This window comes from Aotus nancymaae, unplaced genomic scaffold (genome assembly GCF_030222135.1).
Source record: "Aotus nancymaae isolate 86718 unplaced genomic scaffold, 86718_ANA_hifiasm-v0.15.2.pri h1tg000053l, whole genome shotgun sequence".
NCBI classification, from domain to species: Eukaryota; Metazoa; Chordata; class Mammalia; order Primates; family Aotidae; genus Aotus; species Aotus nancymaae.
Genome location: NW_026988467.1, coordinates 7,553,957 through 7,574,906, shown reverse-complemented (window position 1 = coordinate 7,574,906; position 20,950 = coordinate 7,553,957). Strand labels below are relative to the sequence as shown.

General features: G+C 45.1%; 1 protein-coding gene across 19 annotated transcripts in view; it reads right to left on the bottom strand.

Annotated features, from left to right (window-relative positions):
- KIF1B (kinesin family member 1B) overlaps nucleotides 1-20,950 on the bottom strand; it is a 179,488-nt gene that overhangs the window by 1,474 nt on the left and 157,064 nt on the right. For all 19 annotated transcript variants that reach the window (XM_021669855.2, XM_064363234.1, XM_064363241.1 and 16 more), the window contains 10 exons: nucleotides 18,969-19,083; nucleotides 18,179-18,312; nucleotides 14,937-14,998; nucleotides 11,059-11,204; nucleotides 10,656-10,895; nucleotides 8,424-8,495; nucleotides 4,794-4,915; nucleotides 1,689-1,838; nucleotides 1,125-1,317; nucleotides 801-919 (listed from right to left, as the gene is read on the bottom strand). In XM_021669855.2, coding sequence (XP_021525530.1) covers nucleotides 801-919; nucleotides 1,125-1,317; nucleotides 1,689-1,838; nucleotides 4,794-4,915; nucleotides 8,424-8,495; nucleotides 10,656-10,895; nucleotides 11,059-11,204; nucleotides 14,937-14,998; nucleotides 18,179-18,312; nucleotides 18,969-19,083 — 1,353 coding nt within the window. The remainder of the gene's footprint in view (nucleotides 1-800; nucleotides 920-1,124; nucleotides 1,318-1,688; nucleotides 1,839-4,793; nucleotides 4,916-8,423; nucleotides 8,496-10,655; nucleotides 10,896-11,058; nucleotides 11,205-14,936; nucleotides 14,999-18,178; nucleotides 18,313-18,968; nucleotides 19,084-20,950) is intronic.

Below are 20,950 nucleotides of genomic sequence, written 5' to 3'. Positions count from 1 at the left end.
GGGGGACAAATGGGGAGGTAGGGTTAGAAGTCTGGGTGCAAGTGTTGCCCCCTCACAGTCCTCTCCCTCTAAGGCTCCCTCCTGGAGCCTCTTCCTATTTGGAACCACAGGCCTAGGCCTCTAGGGTCTCTACTCTGGGACCCAGTGACTCAAGCCCTTAGAGAACCTGAGGCTGAATCACAGGGCTGGAGGTTGGGAGACCACTAAGGTTCTCACTGTCCTCCCTTTACTCTGTACCCTGGACCCCATCTGCAGATCTCTTGAGAACAAAAAGACAGAAGGAAAATAATCGGTGCACATGTGTGACCAGTCTCCCTGGCGGTTCAGAACATCATGATGTCTTATGAGATGCAGAGGCCTCATTACCACCCCACAACCAATTTACACTCCTGTCCTTCCTCTCTTTTAAATTTATTTGAAAAATACTTCCTTTCCTATTTATGCTGATATCTCTGAAGCCAAAAGCCAAAGAGAGAGAGAGAATACATAGAATAACTTCTAGGCTGGGCGCAGTGGCTCACACCTGTAATCCCAGCACTTTGGGAGGCCGAGGCAGGCAAATCACTTGAGGTCAGGAGTTCAAGACGGGCCTGGCCAACGTGGTGAAACCCTGCCTATACAAAAAATACAAAAATTAGCCAGGCATGGTGATGCGTGCCTGTAGACTCAGCTACTGGGAAGGCTGAGTCAGGAGAATCACTTGAACCAGGGAGCAGAGGCTGCAGTGAGCCAAGATCACGCCACTGCACTTCAGGGAGACAGAGTAAGACTCTATCTCAAAGAAAAGAACAACTTCTTACCGTATTGTGCCAGCGAGAAGTGGGTTGAAGGCATACAACCAGTCGTTCATGTCTTTGTCATTGAGGGCTTGCAAAAGGACCCCACGGTGCTTTGTGCAGACAGCAAAGGTGTTTGGTGTCTGAAAGAAATGCAGGCAGACAAGAAAGTTACTACAGAGACAGCAATGGGGACTGCCCTGCCATATTCCCAAGGCATATAGCACACCACACAGGAAGTTCACGATCAGAAAGAAAGGGGAAATTTCACATTACATAACAGAGAGTTCAGAACTCAAAAGGGAAGGGGACATGTGGTGATAAAAAACCAAGACAGGGAGAACAGACCTTCACCATGGCCTGCTGGTCCTCGCTGTACTCCACTTGTGCTGTGGACAGGTTAATGATTCCACGCTCCACAGGGTCTTTGTCACTGTTATAGATGAAGACATAAGGGCGACGGACGATGACGAAATGTTTAGCCCAGTTACTGTAAAGTGGCTCCTTGAAATGCAGGTATCCTTTCTTAGAGACCACTGAGCTAAAAAGGACAGTATGGCAGAAATTTAGTTTCTCACAAGAAGAAAATGATCATGAACTAAGGACCATCAAAATACATCACACCTAGGCCAAGTCCTTAGATTCAACAAAACAGGCAAATGACCTATTTGGTCTCCCATCTTATCTGTCAAAGTAATACAGCAAAAGAGCAAAACCACGCCAGGGCAACATGCTGTGCCAGGGTGGAGATGTATCATGAGATGCAACTGGAGAAACCCAGGCCAGCCCTCTCACCACAGACTCAACTTGCATCAGACTACAATACAGACCCCACAGAGAAGAGCTAGCCAGTCAATTCTTCCTGAGGATTTGTTTCTTACAGCTGGCATTCCTGGTCAATATAGTACTCACCCTGGTCTAATTTCTTCAATATCTGGAACAAGATTGAGAAATTCATTCTTTCCTGCTCGGGCCAAATAGGGCGTTTCCACAGCTGGGACAATCTGAAACTGTTCAAATTCTGGGCAGGGACTAGAGGCCCGGGAATTGGCTTCTGGGGTCCTTTAAAAGAGAGAGATTAGAAAGAAAAGGGTAACAAGAGTATCAGTTATGATCAAAGCATACTGAGTACTGTCTCACTGGGAGGAACACACAATGCCTCTCCCTAAACCCCAGCTGCAAACTTGAATTTCAGACAGCTCAGCTAAGGAGACAAGCTGGCTTCAGAAAGTTAACTCTGAATTCAACTGGTGTCATCCTTTTAAAGTTATGAAAGGAAATTGATCACTGATGACTACTAAGTCACAGTCTCTCTGCCTATATTAAAGCCCTCTGAACACATTATCTGGAATATGAACTCTATTCCCTTATGTGTCTTTTTAGTCCCATGGCTACACCAAAAGCGATGTTTCTTAAAGTGTGCTCCTGGCCAGCAGCAGCAGCTTTACCTGGGAAACTCAGAAACTCAAATTCTTAGACTCCAAGCCAGACCTACGGAATGAGAAACTCTGGGTGCGGTTGAGCCATGAGTGCTTTAACAAGCCTCTCAGGAGATGATGATGTACACTGAAGTCTCAGAGGGCCACTGCCTTAGAAAATGCCAGAGAAAGCAAACAAATGGAAAGAGGCTGAATGGCCATGCAGAGCAGAACTGCACCACTGACCTGGACCAGCCCTTATGACTATTGTGGGAGAAATAAATTCCTATACTCTGTATTGTATCAGACTTTCTATCTGGGTAGGAAAGGAGGACAAAACTAGCAGAAAGGGATGAAGAAGAGAGTCATCAATCAGTTGAGGATGCAGAAGGTTAGTAAGCTACAATGTAAAGAGATGCCAGTAGTTAGCACCTCTCTAGCGCTCTCCAGTGTAGCATAATTAATTGTATCTCACTAACTTTAAAAAGCCCATTTTAAAATGTTTTATACTTTATCATTATTTTTTTTGAAATAGAGTCTCACTCTGTTATCCGAGCTGGCATGCAGCTGCACAATCTTGGGTCAGTGCAACCTCTGCCTCCGAGGTTCAAGCAATCCTCCTGCCTCAGCCTCCCCAGTAGCTGGGATTACAGGTTCGTGCCCCTATACCTGGCTGATTTTTTTTTTGAGAGAGGGTCTTGCTATGTCACCCAGGCTGGAGTGCAGTGGTACAATCATGGTTCACTGCAGCCTCGACTTCCCAGGCTCAAACAATTCTCCCACCTCAGCCTCCTGAGTAGCTGGAATCACAGGTGCATGCCACCATGCCCAACTATTCTATTTGTTTTTTTCTAGAGATGAGGGTCTATGTTGCCCAGGCTGGTCTCAAACTTGTGGGCTGAAGCAATTCTCCAACCTTAGCCCCACAAAGTGCTGGAATTACAGGTATGAGCCATCACACTCAGCCACCATTTCTTAAATTGGGATTCATCTTATAATTGATTGCATGTTGAAGTTAGGTGTCAGTACTTCTTTTTCTTCTTCTGTCCTTCTTTTTCCTTTCTCCTCCTCCCCGCTTCTCCTCTTCTTCCCTTTTTTATTTTTTTGAGATGGAATTTCACTCGTTACCCAGGCTGGAGTACAATGGCACAATCTCAGCTCACTGCAACCTCCGCCTCTCAGGTTCAAGTGATTCTCCTGCTTCAGCCTCCCAAGTAGCTGGGATTACAGGCATGCACCACCATACCTGGCTAATTTTTATATTTTTAGTAGAGACAGGGTTTCACCATGTTGGTTAGGCTGGTCTCAAACTCCTGACCTCAGGTGATCCAGCTGCCTTGGCCTCCCAAAGTGCTGGGGTTACAGGCATGAGCCACCGTGCCTAGCCAATGCTTTTTCTTCTTAGTGGTATATAAAATAGTCCCTACAGTCTGTGGCATCCTAAATTTAATAAAATTACTTGTTTGTGTTATATTCTCCAGCCACCTTTGCCTGTGTCAGTGTTGGTACAATAAGGTAGGTGGATAATACCAGGTGAGCATAATTGATGAAGATGCACAAGAGTTTGAAGGTACATTGCAAAGAACTGATTATGATGATAATCATGGATTCTAGGCTAAAACTGTCTTTTTTTTTTTTTTTGAGATGGAGTTTGGCTCTTGTTGCTTATGCTGGAGTGCGATCTCGGCTCATTGCAACCTCTGCCTTCCAGGTTCAAGTGATTCTCCTGCCTCAGCCTCCTGAATAGCTGGGATTACAGGTATGCGCCACCATGCCTGGCTAATTTTTTTTTTTTTGTATTTTTAGTAGAGACGGGGTTTTTCCATGTTGGTCAAGCTGGTCTCGAACTCCTAACCTCAGGTGATCTGCCCACCTCAGCCTCCCAAAGTGCTGGGATTATAGGCGTGAGCCACTGTGCCTGACCAAATTTGTCTTTTTCTTTCTCTTTTTTCAAGGAAAGGGTCTTGCTCTGTTGCCCAGGGTGGAATGCAGTGGTGCAATAATAAACCCTCACTGCAACCTTGAATTCCTGGATTCAAGAGATCCTCCCACTTCAGCCTCCTGAGTATAGCTGGGACCACAGGCACAGGCCACCATGCCTATCTTATTTTTTGTAGAGACAGCATCTTGCTATGTTGCCCAGACTGGTCTTGAACTCCCAGCCTCAAGCAATTCTCCTGCCTTGGTATCCCAAAGCACTGGGAGCCACCTCACCTGGCCTTGTCTTTATTTTTCTTACCTACATATTTTGCAGTGGCATCAAAATATTTTTTTCTAAACACTTTCAAAATATTTTTCCCAAGGTAGGACTTCCTATGTCTGATATTATGACTGGGGAGATAAGCAGGGGTAGGAATGGAGGACAAAACTAGCAGAAAGGGATGAAGAGATTCACCAATGAGCTGAGGATGCAGAACGTTAGTAAACCACAATGTGAAGAGATGCCAGTAACTAGCACCTCTCCAGTCACTGTGATAGCCAAAAAGGCTCCCACACATTTCCAAATGCTGCCGTCAGTCGAGAACCATTGAGCTAGAGGAAGATTGACATTTTCCTTGGTTCTTAAATTGGCTTCTCTCAGTGAAATATGGGTACTTACTTCTGATCCAGAGAGTTGCTTCTAGAGTCTACCAGAGAGGGGCAGGTGGAGGAGGGGGTAAGAGTGGCACTGCTGAAACTGGACTCAGAGGGATCCCGTCCAATTGGAGAGATATCAGACAACTGGAAGCAAACAGAACACTACAAGTTACATTCAGCTGAAAAAAGCTGCCTCTACAATAAAAATAGGGAGTTTCAACAACCAGAGCCTTGCTTTGATACATCTTGTTTCAGAAGGTTATTTAAGAAAACAAGCCTATGCATACAATGATTATTTCTCAATAAATAAATATATAGAAAAAATTTTAAGAGACAAGGCCTTGCTCTGTTGCCTAGGCTGGAGTGCAGTGACGCATTCTAGCTTCCTGTGGCCTCCAACTCCTGGGCTCAAGCGATCCTCCTGTGCTTCCTGAGTAGCTGGGACTACAAGCATGTACCACCACAACTGGTGAAAATTTTTTTTAAAAAGAAAGAAAAGAAGCCTACAAATACTTTATGGCCTAAGTGATCCTCCCATCTCAGCTTCCTGAGTAGCTAGGACTACAGGTGCGCACCACCAGGCCCAACGAATTTTTGTATTTTTTGTGGGGGTGGGGTTTTGTCATGTTGCCCAGGCTGGTCTTGAAGTCTTGGCCTCAAGGGATACATCGACCTTGACCTCACAAACTGGCAAGATTACAGATGTGAGCCACTGTGACCGGCCTCTCCTGCTTTATTATTATTTTGAGAGATGGAGTCTCACTCTGTCGCCGATGCTGAGTGCAGTGGCACTATCTCAGCTCACTGCAACCTCCACCTCCTGGTTTCAAGAAATTCTCCTGCCTCAGCTTCCCAGGTAGCTGGGATTATAGGCATGCACCACCACGTTCAGCTAATTTTTTTTTTTTTTTTGAGATGGAGTTTCGCTCTTGTTACCCAGGCTGGAGTGCAATGGCGCGATCTCGGCTCACCGCAACCCCTGCCTCCTGGGTTCAGGCAATTCTCCTGCCTCAGCCTCCTGAGTAGCTGGGATTACAGGCACGCACTACCATGCCCAGCTAATTTTTGTATTTTTAGTAGAGACGGGGTTTCACCATGTTGACCAGGATGGTCTCGATCTCTTGACCTCGTGGTCCACCCGCCTTGGCCTCCCAAAGTGCTGGGATTACAGGCGTGAGCCACCGCGCCTGGCCCTCAGCTAATTTTTGTATTTTTTAGTAGAAACAGGGTTTCACTATATGTTGGCCAGGCTGGTCTCGAACTGACCTCAAGTGATCCACTTGCTTCAGCCTCCCAAAGTGCTGGGATTACAGGTGTCAGACACTGCACCCAGCCGCATTATTATTATTATTTTTGAGATGGAGTTTTGCTCTTGTTGTCCAGGCTGGAATGCAATGGCACGATCTTAGCTCACTGCAACCTCTGCCTCCCAGGTTCAAGTGATTCTCCTGCCTCAGCTTCCTGAGCAGCTGAGATTACAGGTATGCGCTACATCTGGCTAATTTTGTATTTTCAGTAGAGATGGGGTTTCACCATGCTAGTTAGGCTGGTCTCGAACTCCAGACCTCAGGTGATCTACCTAGGATTACAGGCGTGAGCCACCGCGCCCAGCCCATTATTATTAAGAGATGAAAAAATACTCTGTTGGGCCGGGCGCGGTGGCTCAAGCCTGTAATCCCAGCACTTTGGGAGGCCGAGGCAGGTGGATCACGAGGTCAAGAGATCTAGACCATCCTGGTCAACATGGTGAAACCCCGTCTCTACTAAAAATACAAAAAAATTAGCTGGGCATGGTGGCGTGTGCCTGTAATCCCAGCTACTCAGGAGGCTGAGGCAGGAGAATTGCCTGAACCCAGGAGGCGGAGGTTGCAGTGAGCTGAGATCACGCCATTGCACTCCAGCCTGGGTAACAAGAGCGAAACTCCGTCTCAAAAAAAAAAAAAAAAAAATACTCTGTTGCCCAGGCTGGGGTGTAATGGCACAATCATACCTCACTACAGCCTCAAACTCCTGGGCTCAGGCAATCCTGCCTTGGCCTCCTGGGTAGCTAGGACTGTAGGTGTGTGCCACCACATTTGGCTAATTTTTCAAAATGTTTTGTAGAGATAGGGTATTGCTATATTGTCCAGGCTGGTATCAACCTACTGGCCTCAAGTGATCCTCTCACCTTGGCCTCCCAAAGTGCTAGGATTACAGGTATGAGTCACCACAGCCAGCACCTGAATTAAGTAACTTTATGTATGTGAGTGGAGCACCTTCCACGTGCCAGGCAATGTTCTAAGAACATGGCAGAATATCTACTTCCCTGGAGCTTAAGACAGTCAATAAACCACTCAACAAACACTTTAAAAAGCATCACATAGGCCAGGTGCAGTGGCTCACACCTGTGATCCCAGTACTTTGGGAGGCTGAGGCAGGCAGATCATGAGGTCAGGAGATGAGAGACCATCCTGGCTGACGCAGTGAAACCCCATCTCTACTAAAAATACAAAAAATTAGCCAGGTGTGGTAGCACGCACCTGTAGTCCCAGCTACTTCAAAGGCTGAGGCAGGAGAATCGCTTGAACCTGGGAGGTGGAGGTTGCAGTGAGCTGAGATTGCGCCACTGTACTCCAGCCTAAGCGACAGAGCAAGACTCGGTCTCCAAAAAAAAGAAAAGAAAAAAAGCATCAGGTAGTAATTAGTGCTATAGGAAAAAAAAAAAAAAGCAGGAAAGAGAGGTAGGTAGAAAATTTCAGAGAGCTGTCAGATTTATTATCCAGTGGTTAACAGAATCCACTCACAGGAGGTGATAATGGAGTAGAAAAACAAGAGCGAGGCCGGGTGTGGTAGCTTACACCTGTAAGCCCAGCGCTTTGGGAGGCCAAGGTAGGTGGATCACCTGAAGTCAGGAGTTCAAGACGAGCCTGGCCAACATAGTGAAACCCTACCTGTACTAAAAATACAAAAATTGGCTGGGCGCGGTGGTGCATGCCTGTAATCCCAGCTACTTGGGAGGAGAATCGCTTAAGCCCAGGAGGTGGAGGTTGCAGTGAGCCAAGATTGCACCATTGTACTCCAGCCTGGGCAACAGAGCAAAAGCAAAACTCCGTCTCAAAAAAAAAAAAGAAAGAAAGAAAGAGGTAAGGGAGCCAACCACGGGAATACCTGGAGAAAGGCAATTCCAGGCAAAGAAATAGTAGGTGTGCAAAGACCCCAAGGCAGGAATGAGCTTGGAACATTCAAGGTCAAGCTGACTAGAATTGAGTGAATGGGAAATATTCTGAAGTGTTTAACCTCACCCTTTGTCAAAGTCAATAAAAATTTATGCCACCAAGAACCTCAGGGTTTCTTTGTACCCTGGCATAGAATAACATACTACTTCCCTATGGAATATTCTCCTCCAAAGGATTCATGAAAAAGCTAAAATGTTTCCCATCTTCTAATCACTCTAAGAGACACAAAGAAATACTTTTATCTTTAGAAGTCAGTGTTCTGACTGAAAAATCAGAATGAATACCAGCGCAGTATGTCACACATTTTGAAATACAATGCTATGCCCATATGTCCAGCTGCCGAAAACCAGGATAAACCAGGAATAGGTAATCTGGGTTGCTGTGGAGAAATTAGTTATCAACACACTGGCTAAAAATTACAGCTTTAATGTGCTTACCTTACAGTCACTGATGCTACCGTGCACCTGGCTGAATTCTTTGTTGAAAGTGTGGGTGAGAAGTTGCAGGCACTAAAGAAGAGAAAGAGAAGTGCAAACTGAACATAAAATGTCAACAGCCAGGAGCCTCTGGATAGCTGAACACATGGAGGCTCCTGAAGGGCTGGGTTCCCAGAGAGGGCATGGAAGCTCCACATCGCCTCTCCCTATGCATTTGTCCATCTTCTGTCCATTGATCTCCTTTGTACTATCCTTTCTAATAAACCAGTAAATGTAAAACAAAACAAAACAAAACAAAAACAAAAACTCAATGACTAAATGAAACCCTGGAGAAGGAGGCAGTATCCAGCCAGATTCCCCTTCCTCCTCATCCCATATACCTCTGCCTTTTTTTTTTTTTTTTTTGAGATAGAGTCTCATTCTGTCACCAGGCTGGACTATAGTGGTGTGATCTTGGCTCACTGCAACCTCCACCTCCAGGATTCAAGGGATTCTCCTGCCTCAGCCTCCCGAGTAGCTGGGCAGGTACGTACCACCACACCGAGCTAATTTTTGCATTTTTAGTAGAGACGGAGTTTCATCATGTTGGCCAGGAAGGTCTCGATCTCTTGACTTTGTGATCCGCCCTCCTAGGCCTCCCAGAGTGCTGGGATTACAGGTGTGAGCCATAGCACCCGGCCACCTTTGCCTTCTTTAAAAAGCTTTTATCTGGCCAGGCATGGTGGTTCTCACCTGTAATCCTAGCATTTTGGGAGGCTGAGTTGGTTGGATTACCTGAGGTCAGGAGTTTGAGACCAGCCTGGCCAACATGGCGAAACCCTGTCTCTACTAAAAATACAAAAATTAGCTGGGCATGGTGGCACATGCCTGTAATTCCAACTACTCAGGAGGCTGCGGAAGGAGAATCGCTTGAACCCGGGAGGTGGAGGTTGCATCGCACCACTGTACTCCAGCCTGAGTGATGGGAGCAAGACTCCAACTCAAAAAAAAAAAAAAGCTTTTATCTTTTCTCATCAGATTACTGTAATAAAGAATTCTTTGGCTGGGCACGGAGGCTCTGTAATCTCAGCACGTTGGGAGACTGAGGCAGGCAGATCACACGGTCAGGAGTTCAAGACCAGTCTGACCAACATGGTGAAACCCCATCTCTACTAAAAATGCAAAAATTAGCTGGGCATGGTGGCATTCACCTGTAATCCCAGCTACTCAGGTGGCTGAGGCAAGAGAATCAAGATCAGGCCACTGCACTCCAGCCTGGGTGACAAAGCAAGACTCTGTCTCAAAAAAAAAAAAAAAATCTTCCTTCCCTCCCTTCCTCAGCATATTTCTTCACCATCAATCCATTCTCTTTATTTCTGCCAGATAAATCTTTCTAAAACACAAATACCTGTTTAAAATATTTCTCCATTGCTCCCAACATCCACGCTAAACTCTGCAGTGCAGTATACGGGATCTTCACTCCATACCTCCTTTTCCACTCCCACATGAATTCCCGAAGACTGATCATGCAGGACACCACTGCCTCTCTCCTGTACATCCGTCCAAAGTCAGCTCATCAGCACCCCCCGACCTGCTATTCTGTAAGCCTTTATATTTTTTAATTTTTAAAATTTTTGTTATTTTATTTTTTGAGATGGAGTCTCACTCTGTCGCTCAGGCTGGAGTGCAGTGGAGCTATCTCAGCTCACTGCAACCTCCACCTCCTGAGTTCATGCAATTCTCCTGCCTCAGTCTCCCGAGTATCTGGGAATAGAATACAGGTGCCCACCACCACACCCAGCTAATTTTTGTACTTTTAGCACAGACGAGGATTCACCATGTTGGTCAGGCTGGTCTCAAACTCTAGACCTCAGGTAATCTGCCTGCTTCGGCCCCTCAAAGTGCTGGAATTACAGGCATGAGCCACCATGACAGGCCTAATTTTTACTGTTGTAGAGACAAGGTCTCACTATGTTAGCCCAGGCTGGTCTTGAACTCCTGGGCTCAAGCAATTGCTTTGCTTCAGCTTCCCAAAGTGCTGGGATAACAGGCATGAGGCACTGTGCCTGACCCCTGTAAGCTTGTCAAGGGTAGGAACTCTGTGTCTGACTTTTTATTTCTACATTCACAGTATTATCTTAGGCCTTCAAACAGAGGCCCTCAAACAAAGGTGTTGAAAATGAATAAACTGAGAGGCTAGTTTGTGAAGCCTCATGGTGGGAAGACGCTCAGCAAAGACAAAGGGATTCACACCTTGGTAGCCAGCTCTTTCTCTCGGTCCACCAGGCTTTCGATGTCTGCTGAATCGTAGCCACTGCTCTCACTGGGTGTGATGGCACTTTCAAAGGTGGTGGTTGAGATCTGAGAGGAGATGCTGGTGGAGGTGCTGAGGGTTCCACTGCTGAGGCTGGGGGATAACGAGTCGCTCAGGGATTTAGGGATGCTGTCACCAAGTCTCTCACGTAGCAGCAAGAAGTGGCGGGTTTTTTCCACCTGAGAAGATCAATACTACTGTTTTAGCAAACACAAAGCTCGTTAAGATCTAAGGAGAGAAAAGTGAAGAGCCATGATCACACGGAGCAGCAGGGAGGAAGACTGATACTTTGGCAATCTTGTCCCAGAGTTCTTGCATTTGAGCAACCCTGCCCCTGCATACCTCATGTAGGAGCTCCAGCTTCTCCAGTTCCCACTGGTGCTCAAGGATAAGGCTGTCTCCACGGGGCCGCCAGCCTGCTAAGTTCTCTTCTCCCCGCACATATGCCACTGATGTATCTAAGACTTTTCTTCTCCTTCTCTGCATGCCTAAGACGAGAGGAAACAAGTTTTTGTTTCAGAAAAAAGTATATTCCAAGTTTAGGTCAAAACAAATTAATAATTCTTACATGTGGCAAACTAAGGCAGTTTGTTCTCAAGATATATAAAATTTTGTTTAAATACCAAAGGAACTCTCTGAACTTATTTAAAAAACTGAGTTTGACATTCTTTGATAATTACGAAGAATGGAATGCAATTAAAGAAAATGATAGATATGTAACTGGATCAAGACAGTTGCAAGTGGGCAAAAAAAAAAAGATAAAGTTATGATGTTAGGTGAAAATGTAAAGATATTAGTCTGTAATAGTCTACACTTTATGGGGCCACACACAATGGCTCATGCCTGTAATCCCAGCACTTTGAAAGGCTGAGGCTGGCAGATCACCTGAGACCAGGAGTTGGAGACCAGCCTGGCCAACATGGTGAAACCCCATCTCTACTAAAAATAAAAAATTAGCCAGGTGTATTGTGGCAGGTGCCTGTAATTGCAGCTATTCAGGAGGCTGAGGCAGGAGAATCGCTTGAACCTGGGAGGTAGAGGTTGCAGTGAGCTGAGATGGCGTCATTGCATTCCAGCCTGGGTGACAGAGCGAGATTCCATCTCAAAAAAAAAAAAAAAAAGTCTATACACTATGATTGCAAATACCTAGATGAAAGAAGTGGGGAAGGCCAGGCATAGTAGCTCATGCTGTAATCTCAGCACTCTGTAAGGCCAAGTTGGAAGAACTACTTAAGCCCAGGAGTTCAAGACCAGCTTGGGCAATATAATGAGGCCCTGTCTCTACCAAAAATTAAAAAATTAGCCAGGTGGGCTGGACACAATGGCTCACACCTGTAATCCTAGCACTTTGAGAGGCTGAAATGGGTAGATCACGAGGTCTAGTTCAAGACCAGCCTGACCAAAATAGTGAAACCCTGTCTCTAATAAAAATACAAAAAATCAGCCTGGTGTGGTTGCAGGCACCTTGTAATCCCAGCTACTTGGGAGGCTGAGGCTGGAGAATCACTTGAACCTGGGAGGCAGAGGGTGCAGTGAGCCAAGATTGTGCCACTGAACTCCAGCCCGGGTGACAGTGCGGGACTCCGTCTCAAAAAAAAAAAAAAAAAAAAAAAATTTAGCCAGGTGTAGCTGCATGTGGCTGTAGTTCCAGCTACTTGGGAGGCTGAGATAGGAAGATCGCCTGAGCCTAGGAGTCGAAGGCTGCAGTTATATGATCACTCCATAGTACTCCAATCTGGGCAACAGTGAGATCCTGTACCTAAAAATAAAAATTTGAAAAAAGAAGGGCCGGGCACGGTGGCTCACACCTGTAATCCCATCACTTTGGGAGGCTGAGGCGGGTGGATCATGAGGTCAAGAGATCTAGACCATCCTGGTCAACATGGTGAAACCCCGTCTCTACTAAAAATACAAAAAATCAGCTGGGCACGGTGGCGCGTGCCTGTAATCCCAGCTACTCAGGAGGCTGAGGCAGGAGAATTGCCTGAACCCAGGAGGCGGAGGTTGCGGTGAGCCGAGATCGCGCCATTGCACTCCAGCCTGGGTAACAAGAGCGAAACTCCGTTAAAAAAATAAATAAATAAAAAATAAGAAACAAGAAGGGAACACACACAACACACACACACACACACACACACACACACACACACTCTCTTAGTGGTTCAGTGGCTTGACAGATGACAGAGAGCTTTAGCCTCTATTATTTCCTGTTAATTATTATTAGTATTATGCTCGTTTTACATATTAAATATATAAATTTATATTAATTTAAAGAATTTCTCAAGGAACTATTTGGATAGTATAATAATTAGCTGCTACTTGGATTCATAGTCAAAGTCTTCTTTACTTATCTAAGTTTTACCTGAGGGCCCTGACTTGTTTTCCATGCATATTCTCTAAAATGATTCAAACTCACATTAATCAAATGCTACTAGAAAACCTTAACTTTTGTTGATGTTTCAGTTTACAAACATAGAAATGCTAAGTGCTGCTTAAGTCCGCCTAGCTAGAGGAACAACAGCAGTTTAAAAACACATTAAAAACAATACAGAACAAATCTGACTTAGTAATTTGACCTTTTTTTTTTTTTTTGAGACAGAGTCTAGCTCTATTGCCCAGGCTGGAGTGCAATAGTGGGGTCTCAGCTCACTGCAACCTCCGCTTCCCGGGTTCAAGCGATTCTCTTGCCCCAGCCTCCCGAGTAGCAGGGATTACAGGCGCCTGCCACCAGGCCCAGCTAATTTTTTCTATTTTTAGTAGAGACAGGGTTTCACCATGTTGACCAGGCTGATCTCAAACTCCTGACCTCGTGATCTGCCTGTCTCGGCCTCCCAAAGCGCTAGGATTATAAGCGTGAGCCACCACCTCCACCTCCTGGGTTCAAGCAATTCTCCTGCCTCAGACTCCTGAGAAGCTGGGATTATAGATGTGCACCACCACGCCTGGCTAATTTTTCTATTTTTGGTAGAGAGGAGATTTTAAAACTGGTCTTGAACTCCTGACCTCAGGTGATCCATGTGCCTCGGCCTTCCGACGTGCTGAGACCACAGGTGTGAGCTACCATGCCTGGCCAATAATTTGACTTTCTAAAACATGGGAAATTCAAATTCCAGTCTGATAACATCTGTAAAGTTATACTGCTAAGTCGTCTTTGGGCTAAAGTGGGGAGAGAAATGGTTATGAAGTTTTCTAAATCAAATTCATTCTAATTCACACAAATTTTTTTTTTTTTTTTGAGATGGAGTCTTGGTCTGTTATCCAGGCTGCACTGCAACCTCCACCTCCCTGGTTCATGCAACTCTTCTGCATCAGCCTCCTGGGTAGCTGAGACTATAGGCGTGCCATGCCCAGCTAATTTTTATATTTTTAGTAGAAATGGGGTTTCACCATATTGGTCAGACTGGTTTGAACTCCTGACCTCGTGATCCACCAACCTCAGTCTCCCAAAGTGCTGGTATTATAGGCGTGACCCACTGTGCCCAGCTAATTTTCGTATTTTTAATAGAGACGGGGTTTCATCGTTTTAGCCAGGATGGTCTCGATTTCCTGACCTCATGATCCACCCACCTCGACCTCCCAAAGTGCTGGGATTACAGGTATGGCTCACCATGCCTGGCCAAATTTTTTAACTCAAATTTTACTCATAGCCTAGTGATATTTTGATACAATTTTAATACAAATGCACATCATAAACCAAACAACGTTGCAACTCTGAAAAAGATAGCTCCTAACATCCCTCCTCAATCAAACTGGCTTGTAAAACACACATGGTTTCTAGAAGGTTTTATATCTATCCTACTTGAATAGACTCTCCAGTTTTTAAATATAGTATACTTTATTTAGTTTTTAGGCTTTTTTTTTTTTTTTTTAAGATAGAGTTTCACTCTGTTGCCCAGGCAGGCTGGATTGCAGTGGCACAATTTTGGCTCACTGCAACCTCCGCCTCCTGGGTTCAAGCAGTTCTCCTGCCTCAGCCTCCCAAGTAGCTAATATTACAGGTGCCTGCCACTATGCCCAACTAATTTTTGTATATTTAATAGAGATAGGGTTTCACCATGTTGGCCAGGCTGGTCTCCAACTCCTGACCTCACGTGATCTGCCTGCCTTGGCCTCTCAAAGTGTTGGGATTACAGGTGTGTGCCACTGTACCTGGCCTAAATATAGTATACTTTCAACATACACAAAGATAAATATCATCTCCTCGATCCACAAGAGCTTACCTGGACTACCTGTGTCTGCCATTTTGCATAAGCTGAGTTCGTAAATGCCAGTGACTCGATTCCTATTTAAAGAAAATAAAACAATTGCTTAATCTCTTATAGCACAACAACAGGAAAATTTCAATTGTTACTTAAAATAAGTGTCTTCTCTGCAGGGACTGCAACCCATCTTCAAATATAATTACAGACATTTCCTTTTTTTTTTTTTTTCAAATGTAGTCTCATTCTGTTGCCTAGGCTGGAGTCCAGTGGCATGATCTTGGTTCACTGCTACCTCTGAGTCCCGGGTTCAAGTAATTCTCCTGCCTCAGCCTCCTGAGTAGCTGAGATTACAGGCACATGCCACCACACCTGGCTAATTTTTGTATTTTTAGTAGAGATGGGGTTTTACCATGTTGGTGAGGCTGGTCTCAAACTCCTGACCTCATGATCCACCCGCCTTCCAAAGTGTTGCGATTACAGGCATGAGCCACCATGCCCAGCCAATTATAGATATTTCTTATTTGTCACTGCTCTTTTCCCATTTTGAACTTAAGTGTTATACCTTTTCCTAGAGGAGCCTGCTTTTATTTCAATTTTATATATATTTTTAGAGATAGGGTTTCCCTGTGTCACCCAGGCTGGAGTGCAGTAGTACAATCACAGCTCACTGCAGATTCAAACTCTTGGACTCAAGTGATCCTCCTGTCTCAGCCTCCTGAGTAGTTGGGACTTGAGGCATACACCACCATTCGCAGCTAATTTTTAAATTTTTGTACAGACAGGGTCTCAATATTTTGCCCAGGTTGGTCTTGAACTCCTGGCCTCAAGTGATCCTTCCACCTTGGCATCAAAAAGTGCTGAGATGGCTGAACGCAGTGGCTTATGCCTGTAATCCCAGCACTTTGGGAGGCCGAGGCAGGTGGATCACGAGGTCAGGTATTTGAGACCAGCCTGGCCAACACAGTGAAACCCTGTCTCTACTAAAAATACAAAAAATTAGCCGGGTGTGGTGGCTCACGTCTGTAATCCCAGCACTTTGGGAGGCTGAGGCAGGTGGATCACCTGAGGTCAGTAGTTCAAGACCAGCTTGGCCAACATGGTGAAAATCTATCTCTACTAAAAATACAAAAATTAGCTGGGCATGGTGGCGTGCGCCTGTAATCCCAGCCATTCGAGAGGCTGAGGCAGGGGAATCGGTTGAACCCAGGAGCCAAAGGTTGCAGTTAGCCAAGATCGCATCACTGCACTCCAGCCTGGGCAACAAGAATGAAACGCCGTCTCAAAAAAAAAAAAACAAAACAAAAAATTAGCCAGGTATGGTGGCATGTGCCTGTAGTCCCAGCTACTCTGAAGGCTGAGACAGGAGAATCGCTTGAATCCGGGAAGTAGAGATTGTACCACTGCACTCTAGCCTGGGCAATAGAGGGAGATTCCGTCTCAAAAAAAAAAAAAAAAAAGTGCTGAGATTACAGGCATAAGCCACCACACGTCCTACCTCATTTCAATCTTTTAAAACTGTTATTTTAATAGGGTGAATAAAACTGAATGATACAGTACAAAAATTATAACTAAAAATTTATCTTTTCTTACTATAAGAGAGAAGATATGAGGGAAAAAATGACTAGAATGAAATGATAATCAACAACTTCTTCTGGGGACTGTGAATAGTAATAGGTACAATACCTTCTTTTTTTTTTTTTTAGATGGAGTCTCACTCTGTAGCCCAGGCTGGAGTGCAGTGATGCAATCTTGGCTCACTGCAACCTTCACCTCCCGGGTTCAAATTCTCTGCCTCAGCCTCCTGAGTAGCTGGGATTACAGGCACATGCCACCATGTTCGGCTTATTGATGGGGTTTCACCATCTTGGCCAGGTTGGTCTTGAACTCCTGACCTTGTGATCCACCCACCTCAGCCTCCCAAGTGCTGGGATTACAGGCGTGAGCTACTGTGCCCAGCTCTTTTTTTTTTTTTTTTTGAGATGGAGCTTCACTCTTTTTGCCTAGGCTGGAGTGCAATAATGCAATCTTGGCTCACTGCAACCTCTGCCTCTGGGGTTCAAGCGATTCTTCTGCCTCAGCCTCCTGCTTACAGGTGCACGCCACTACCCCCAGCTAATTTTATATTTTTAGTAGAGAAGGGGTTTCACTATGTTGGCCAGGCTGGTCTCAAACTCCTGACATCAGGTGATCCACCTGCCTTGGCCTCCCAAAGTACTGGGATTACAGGTGTGGGCCACTGCGCCTAGCTGGAGGTATAATACCTTCTTTTGTATTAGTAATACTTATTTTATTTTTTAAGCTGGGTTGCAATACACAGGTATTCACTGTATCTTTCTTTCTTTCTCTTTTTCTTTCTTTCCTTCCTTCCTTCATTCATTCATTTTGAGACAGGGTCTCACTGTGTCACCCAGCCTCCTGAGTAGCTGGGACTACAGGCGTGCGCCATTACATCTGCCTAATTTTTAAATTTTCTGTAGAGATGGGGTCTTACTATGTTGCCCAGGCTGGTCTCAAACTCCTAGGCTCAAGCAATCCTCCATCCTCAGACTCTCGACCTGCTGGGTTTACAGACATGAGCCACTGTGCTTGGACTTCACTATATTATTCTTGACATAGTTTGTATGCCTTAAATATGCGTAACAAGCTGGGTATGGTGGTTCATGCCTGTAATGCCAGCACTTTCGGAGGCTGAAGTGGGTGGATCACCTGAGGTCAGGAGTTTGAGACCAGCCTGACCGACATGGAGAAATCCCATCTCTACTAAAAATACAAAATTAGCTGGGCATGGTGGCACATGCCTGTAATCCCAGGTACTTGGGAGGCTGAGGCAGGAGAATCGTTTCAAACTGGGAGGCGGAGGTTGCGGTGAGCCAAGATTACGCCATTGCACTCCAGACTGGGCAACAAGAGCAAAACTGCATCTCAAAAAAAAAAAAAAGTATAACAAATCTTAAAAAGAAGAAAATTCCAATGGTAATCTGTTAGAAATAATAATGATGATATTTAAAAGGATATTTAGTCTTTGCAAAATTGTTTTAGAGGTATTCACAATGTAATATTCCCTCCTTCATTCATAATTCATCCATCCATTAACATTTTATTAAATGTCAGCATGCAAGTCAGTACATTCCAGGTGTCAGTTACCAAAATGGTTTATAAACTGTAAACTAACTGAGACAGTAAGCTGAGAATACTTAAGGACTGATGATTCTGTTGTACTGAAGAAACAAACTGGAAGCTAACTTGTGTCAAAAACTTACGAGTCTGGTGACTTTGAGTAGCCACTGCCAAAGAGGCTACGCAGAGAGCGGGGTGGTGAGATCTTGGCATCTCGGGAGTAGAATACCATGCACACATCCTTGGTGATGACAGCTGGCTGGATACAATGATCCAGCTGAAAGCAGACAGGATAGGTGTTGATGAAGGGCAGGCAAAGTACTGTGACCAGAGGCTATACACGAATGTATTTAAAAAGCTAGTCCCAGTTGTGGGAAGTGAAGGATTTCAGCTCCACCAATTATTTCAACAGCCACCTAGTGGATAATATGTGCAAGAGTAGGTAGTACTCCTTATAGATGCATTTATTTTTATCTGAGGTAAGTGTTGTTTCCCTTGTTTGATAGGTGAGGAAACTGAGGCAAAGAGAGTTTCTCCAAGGACATACAGGAAGTAAGTGGCAGCACAGGGATTTGAACTCAAACAGGCTGACTCCTGGGTCTGGGCTGTTAACCACTACTACACTCTGTCCATAACTACAAAAACAAGAAGTGAAATTTTCTTAAAAATCACACATTCTTCAAAGAATGGTGATTAGGCTACTAAAGCTGAAGTTGGAATGAAAGTCATGTAGTTTTTTGAGTAAACAGAACCCAGGAATAGAATCTAATACAATCAGAAGAGTCAGCAAAGTATAATAAAATAAAAAACTTAAGGATGTGGAGGAAGAAAGAGGACAAAACAAGTGGAATCTTTGCTGAGCACTTCCTGCTGTAACCTGCACACCGTTCAGGGCTGGCTGTTCTCATCAACTGAAGTTCCAAGTCTCCTCACCTCTAGGTAGGCCGACAAGGTCATGTAGATCTTTTCTCCATAGGGAGTCACTCGGTTCAGAAGAAGGGAGTTATGTAGAGAGCTGTCCCACACAGCCTCAAAGCGGTAGAAGGTCCTAAAGTCAGAAAGACAAGAGGGAATCATCCAAAAGAAGCTAAAGTCACCTCAGCCCAGGTACTGCCACTGTCAATCATCCTAAAGAACTCTATACCAACCGACACTTTCAATTTATCAAACTCTAATAACAGAAAGGAACTCTTATTTCCTAGGAGGAAAAGATAGGTCCCCATCATCTTGCCCCCAACCCCACCCATGATTAAAGAATACTTAGTTGTGCCTTTTTTGTTTTTGAGACAGAATTTTGCTTTGTTGCCTATGCTGGAGTGCAGTAGCGTGAGCCCAGATCACACTGCAACCTCTGCTTCCCAGGTTCAAGTGATTCTCCTGCCTCAGCCTTCCGAGTATCTGGGATTACAGGTGCACACCACCACACCTGACTAATTTTTGCATTTTTAGTAGAGACAGGGTTTCAGCATGTTGCTCAGACTGGTCTTGAACTCCCGACCTCAGGTGATCTGCCCACCTGTCTCCCAAAGCGTTGGGATTACAGGTATGAGCCACTGCACCTGGCCAGTTGTGCTTTTTTAAATTTTGTTTTGACAAGCCTGCCTCTGCCTACAAACATAAAAATAGTGAGGTCAACCAAAGGGATTAAGATGAAATGGATAAGTGAGTGTGGACAGAAACTGAAACAGGAAAGAAAGACTAAGTATGCTCCCTTGTCGGTTAATGATAAGAGCAGGAAGTGAATGCTCAGTAATTTGTCAGCTTCAATCTTCACATCACAAGAGGGCTAAACATCAATCAATCCAGTGCTGCTGGGCTTCAGAAATGTCACAAATTTATCTGAGGGGATTAATGGTAGAAACTGGGTAGAAGAGTTTAAGTATAGAGATCCTTATTTTATTTATTTTTGAGATGGAGTTTCACTCTGTCACCCAGGCTGGAGTGCAGTTGTGCAATCTCGGCTCACTACAACCTCCACCTCCTGGGTTCAAGCCATTCTCCTGCCTCAGCCTCCTGAGTAGCTGGGATTATAGGCACACACCATTATACTCAACTATTTTTTGTATTTTTAGCATAGATAGGGCTTCGTCATGTTGGCCAGGCTGGTCTTGAACTCCTGACCTCAAGTGATCCACCCACCTTGACCTCCCAAAGTGCTTAGATTATAGGTGTGAACCACCACCGAGGAGAGCCTTATTTGAAATAAAAGAACAAATGTTTTTTTTTGAGACAGAGTTTCTCTCTTGTTGCCCAGGCTGGAGTGCAATGGCGCAATCTTGGCTCACTGCAACCTCCACCTCCCAGGTACAAGTGATTCTCTTGTGTCAGCCTCCTGAGTAGCTGGGATTGCAGGCATGCGTCACTACTGCCCCCTCCCCCACCCCCCGGCTAATTTTGTGATTTTAGTAGAGACAGAATTTCTCCATGTTGGTCAGGCTGGTCTCGAACTCCCGACCTCAGGTGATCTGCCTACCTTGGGCTTCCAAAGTGCTAGGATTATAGGCATGAGCCACGATGCCCAGCAATGTTATTCTTTTTTTTTTTTTTTTTGAGATGGAGTGTTGCTCTGTCACTCAGGCTGGAGTGCAGTGGCACGATCTCAGCTCACTGCAACCTCCGCCTGCCGCTCCAGCAATTCTCCTGCCTCAGCCTCCCAAGTAGCTGGGACTACAAGTATGTACCACCATGCCTGGCTAATTTTTTGTATTTTTAGAAGAGAGGGTTTCACCACATTGGCCAGGCTAGTCTCGAACTCCTGACCTCATGATCTGCCCGCCTCAGCCTCCCAAAGTGCTGGGATTATAGCCATGAGCCACTGCACCAGGTCCAAAAGCTTATTCTTAACTGATGTTTCAGTAAAAGAGAATAAATTTTTAACACTAGAGCCAGCCAAATACCATTTGTTAGCCCTTTTT